The 5,937-nt window shown below is 41.8% G+C and overlaps 1 protein-coding gene across 1 annotated transcript in view; it reads left to right on the forward strand.

Moving 5' to 3' along the window:
• The window catches only part of LOC119367028 (disease resistance protein RGA5-like), an 8,217-nt gene extending 7,390 nt beyond the window's left edge, over positions 1 to 827 (forward strand). The window contains exon 2 of the mRNA XM_037632663.1: positions 798 to 827. Within this exon, the coding sequence (XP_037488560.1) occupies positions 798 to 827 (30 nt within the window). The remainder of the gene's footprint in view (positions 1 to 797) is intronic.
• Positions 828 to 5,937: the final 5,110 nt, after the last annotated feature.

A 5,937-nucleotide genomic window follows, 5' to 3' on the forward strand; every position in this document is an offset into this window, starting at 1 on the left:
GGACAAGGGTGAGGCAATGGCGGCAGTCAAGGGCTAGGGCGAAGGCAAGGCGGTCAAGCGGCACGGGGAAGCACGCGTCCAGTAACCGGTCAAGGGGAGGGGGAGGGGGAATCTTGATGGAGGGCATGAAGAAGGGGTGGCTCATATCAATCTCATCGGAGAAGACGGTGAGAAGGGGGGAGGTTATAATGGCAGGCGCGGAAGAGGTGGTGCCTGACAAGGCCCTGCCAAGGAGGGCTGCCAGGAAGGCAGAGGATCTCCCAGAGGAGGTCAGCAAGTTTATTTATTATTTTGCGATGGATTCATCTGTGTTTTAAAGGATGGATTCATCTGTGTTTTAAAGGTTCAATTTCGTGAGCTAACATGGAGGTAGCTTTTATCACTAAATTTGCGCTCTACCTGCTGTTAGGACCTATTCCCTCTGTCCGAAAATACTTGTCGAAGAAATAGATACAAATAAATGTATTTAGAACTAAAATACATCTAGATACATCCATTCCCAAGACAAGTATTTTCGGACAGAGGGAGTATTTTTTGGACGGGAAATAGACTTTATCCATCTAGTCACAAGTCTATGGGATCAGTATCCCAAACGTTAGTCGAGCAGGCAGGCCTTGCTAAGCAGTCAAGGCCCTGGTTTGCATTGCGATTACAAAAACGGTCGGCGTAGATCATGGCATCCAGAACAAAATGGTTCGTGGCACCATTCAGTGCTTCCATGAGATATCAAGCAATCAGATTTCCACTACATCCTAGCTGCAGCCAAACTTTTTGTTGACACTATTAGCTGCTTCCAGGTAGAGCTAAAGAACATAGAATCAATCTAGGCAGCACCTGCCGCAGAATGCAGAATCCATTACATAGTCCAGGGGACACCTAAAAAGTGGCAAACGATATTAAACCAAAACGGACACAGGGGCACAGGGCAGCACAACACCACTTCCCCAGCTCCACCATCTTGGCTACGATCAAGTCAAGATCAACCTCCAGCAGCTTCCTCCCCCCAAAGAGCCGCTGGTGCTGCAAGAAAAAAGGAGCATTTTTCATGCATGGCACCTCATCTGGTTGCTGCACAAGTTTAACTCCAAAACTCAAGTAGTGTGGATACATAAGTTAGAAATCACACAAGTTAGTAATGTTGAATAAGTAGTGCACAACCGGTGGTCCAAATCGCACAAGTTCCTAATGCTGCATAAGTGATGCACTGCAATGAAGCTCCTGTGCTCAGTCATCTCATCACAATCGCACCCTATGTCTGTGATGCTTGATGTTGCTCATGACGTACTTCGCGTGGACATCATACCTCCAGGATGCTACCACGTCCGCCCTACCCTGTTGTGTTCCCAGACTCCCACTCAAACTGCTCGAGGAGCTTCCGCATGCTGCTCGACTACTATGGCCTCTTCCTTATAACCCACAACGGCCTCGCACACGTCCTCAACCGGCAACACTACCAGCTCCTAGTTTGGGATCCTGTAAACAGTTGCTGGACCGACAACGAGTTCATTGCACCATGGTACAAAGTATGATCGGCTTCTTCTTACCAATATTACATTACACCATAGTTCTTGTAGGAACATCGCAACTAACTAATCTCTACTCCTAATGTCTCAGTTGGTAGTCTCCGTTCCGGATTTATTTTCGTCCCACCTACAATGGTTTATTTTGGTACCTGCTCCCACCTAACGCTGAGCCGCGTAAAACCAAAAAAAAACCCTCCTGCCGAGTCCCCCACCCGCCCTCACGCACTCCAGGGCCTAACCTCCCGTCGCACCCAAGACAAACGAACGAAAAAAATCTACGAAAATAAACCAGCGAAAACAAACCGGCGAAAATTAACCAGCGAAAAAAAATCCTAGACCAATCGCCCGCACGTACGAGCGAGGTCTCCTTCCCTCGAGCGAGAAACATTCGCACGCACGACTCTCTGCCCTCGTTCGCCCGCTGCCGCCCTTCGTCCCTTCGCCGCCACCGCTCCATCCCTTCGTCGCCGGCCTGGCACATCAAAGGCGCGTAACTCGCACATCAAAGCCTCCGGCCTCCACCGATCCGGCGCTGGTCCAGTTGTGGACCCGCCGCCGAACACGTCCAGGCGTCCAGGATCCGGCGCCGATCCCTTTCAGGACCCGTCGCCGGACACGTCCAGGATCCTATTATCCCTTTCACGGCCCGCCGCCGAAGGCGTCCAGGATCCGGCGCCGGAGACTCTCACGTAATATAGGTATTATTTGAATTTTAGCGCCATCACATTTCATACAGCCATCGCATGAACTGAAAAAAATATAGGTATTATTTGAATTTTACAGCCATCACATTTCATACAGCCATCGCATGAACTGTACAAATACCAGTTCCATACAGCCATATGCATCACACTGAATCAATGAAATATTTCGTTCGGAACTCGCCCAGAAAGACTTGAGAGACATAATGTACCATATTGTCACCCCGCAACGCCCTGGTTGACACATAACAGATTGTTATGATAGATCCATACAGCAAGGGTTCCAATGGGAAATTTAGTAAGTTCGAACACACCGTCAAATATATGAAACACAATCTTCCATTTTGGTGATCTTCCATTTTGCATCATCACTTGTTGAAAGTTTTTCGCAGAACCAATAAGATGCAATATGCATTTTGGATCAATGGTTTACATTATAGTAGTTGCGCTTAAAAGAACATAATTAATTCAAGACCATAATATCTAACAATGTATTTAATTCAAGGTAGATCCTATTAGCTATAGTGTCAACCAGAAAAGTTTTTCACAGAACCAAAAAGATGCATTTTGTATCAATGGTTTAAAATATAGCAGTTGCGCTTAAAAGAACATAATTAATTCAAGACCATAAGATCTGACAATGTATTTGGTTCAAGGTAGATCCTATTAGTTATAGTGTCAGAACAAAAGGCAAATCAGTAACCTGTTCCAGAAAAGGTAGATGCAAATTATATGGCTTTCACAGAACTGAAGAAAAGGTTTAGTTACATTGAAGTGAGCAACGAACACACACCAGAATTATATGGCTTTCAATCAATCAGATTTGCACCATTTCTCAGTCAGATTCGTACCTATCAATGATATGACAAAGAGCAGTTTCACCACCCTACAGAAGAGATGGTGAAGAAGCAAATGGTTAAACGATTATGATAAGGCAGTGTAAAGCAACTGAATAATAAACTGTGATAAAACTTCAAGTAATATACCATCGTGTGCATGCGCCATCTCTCTTGCTTTCATCTTGCATCTACTCTCTCCATTGGAGTCAGGTTTTCTTTATGCTTCTTCTGAATGATAAACTGTGATAAAAACTTCAAGTAAACTACCATCGTGTGCATGCGCCATCTCTCTTGCTTTCATCTTGCATCAACTCTCTCCATCGGAGTCAGGTTTTCTTTATGCTTCTTCCAGACCTCAAAAACACCATGGCCAGACACAAATAGGAAATTATTAATCACATGGTCCCACCAATTTCTTAAAGATACTTCCAAAATTTAGTGATGATGCAATATTATTCATCATCAACTACCCCCCAAACCCGCTATTCCAAAAATTATTGAAAACAGGCAACGGTCATTTCATGTCAGTTCTCTGCCATTCCATATGTGCGTATGGGTAATTCAAAAAGCAAGGCCGGTGAACATCAACGAGAAGAGGACGTAACTACAGGTATGAAGCACTCTACCAGTGATACGTGCATTTCTGACAGTGACAAACTTTATGCATAATGTGTTGCAGGCCTTATGAGCGGGGAAAATGTTGTAAGAATACAATGCAACCATCATACCCGTAGATGAAAAGGTTGACGATCACTAGTGCAGAACCGGGCAATAGCACCGGTTTGTAAGGCCCTTTAGTGCCGGTTCCATAACCGGCACTAAAGTGTGGGCACTAAATCCCCCCCCCCTTTAGTACCGGTTCAGCACGAACCAGTGCTAAAGGGAAACCACGTGGCACGAGCCAGCTCCAGGGGCCTGGAGCCCTTTTAGTACCGGTTGGTAAGACCAACCGGTACTATAAGGTTTGGGGTTTTTTTAGTTTTATGATTTCTTTTTCATTTAATTTTGTGTTTCCATTTTAATTCTTTTTCGTTTGCTGGTATTTTACCATACTACACATTGTACACGTTATATATATATATGTGTATGTATATAGAATTTCTAGTAGAACCAATCATCGAGTTCAACATGATTGTCATGATATTATAAGCGTTCATATATAACACCACAAAAGCAAATCACTTAAGTTCAGAACGAAGAACACGGACATGAAAGGACAAGTACTAATTAAGAGCAGCATGAACAACTAGCTAAATCACTCCTGCTAGCTACTCTCTCTCTGGTAAAATAGCATAGAACATGTATAGCTCTCCTGATTGATCATACTGGAGCATGCCGATGAACCTGTCTCCTAATCATGGGATGCGCTTCTCATTGCTGCCCCCTAGTACTTCTCTGCGATCATTAACAATTTTCCTCCAATCTTTCACTATTAAGCACTCATCGCTTCTAAAAATCTTGAATGCATTAATGTGCAATGCAGGATATCTTGGCCGTAAGCTAACAATTGACATCTGACCTTTAGTCTCGATCCCCTGAGGCACAACTGTCATCGGGAGTCCCTGTTGAAGAACATCGTATAGTACTTAATTAATATACTTAGCAATGAAAAGTTTAGCAAAAAAATATGTATGCAAAATACGCACTGAGGACAAATAATAAATATCTTACCATCATTCCTAAATAGATGTGACCGTAGTTCAATACCATCACTATTGGTCGCATGTTTTGAGTACTAACATTTCTAAGTGCAGAAAGAAAATTTGTCTTCACAGTATTAAGATCCTCAAGCCATGAAACATAATGACTTATCTCCTCGCAGTTTACTTCAGCGCCGGGACAGTAGTAGGTCCTGTCTACCAAGCGCCGGACATGTTTGGTTGAATGGAGATAAGCTGTCAATAGAAATTAGTTCTCAGTTATTTTTGAATAAGCAATATCAAAGACAAAAATATAGTTGAGAAGAACTCACATAATGGTAGAACTGGAGGCGTCTGCACATCGACCCATATGTCTCTATTACCTTCAATATCATTTTCCGGACGAATATCAAAGGTGATAACCATACCAGGCTCAAATGCATAAGCCTTGCATAGTGCTTGCCAAGTTTAGCATTCAAAATAGGTGTACGTGTGTGCATTGTATACTTTGACGTTGAAAGTATAACCATCATGCTCAGTTTTCAGGTAAGCTCTCTTTACCTCCATTGTTTCCATATCTTTGAAACCTATCATATCCAAGACAAAAATTCTTGCATGGCAGGGGATGCGCTAGTAGAATAGTGAAAATTAAAAATTATAAGTCAGGCAAATGAAGCATATATAAGTCGTGCTTAATTACGAAAACAGACTTTTCGTTGTGACTTACTGTATCGAATTCGAAAGTCTCATCCAGCTTGATGCTGAATCGCCTACCATCAACAAGGAAATTTCTGTCCCATTGGCCGCGCTGGTCTTCACAGTATTCGCACATAATGAAATTTTTTCCGTCGTCAGACGACATTTCCTATGTTCATATTAGGCGAAACATTAAACACTTACTAATTCAATTAATTCAACTACTTCTATTAATTCAACTAAGTATTTACTAAAAATAAACTAGTTATATTAATTCAATTAGTTCAACTAAGCATTTACTAAAAATAAACTAGTTCTATATATTAATTCAACTAGTTCAACTAAACATTTACTAAAAATAAACTAGTTATATTAATTCAACTAGTTCAAAGTAAGCATTTACTAAAAATAAACTAGTTCTATATATTAATTCAACTAGTTCAACTAAGCATTTACTAAAAATAAACTAGTTATATTAATTCAACTAGTTCAACTAAGCATTTACTAAAAATAAACTAGTTCTATATATTAATTCAAC

Source organism: Triticum dicoccoides, chromosome 2B, assembly GCF_002162155.2.
Source record: "Triticum dicoccoides isolate Atlit2015 ecotype Zavitan chromosome 2B, WEW_v2.0, whole genome shotgun sequence".
Taxonomy (NCBI): domain Eukaryota; kingdom Viridiplantae; phylum Streptophyta; class Magnoliopsida; order Poales; family Poaceae; genus Triticum; species Triticum dicoccoides.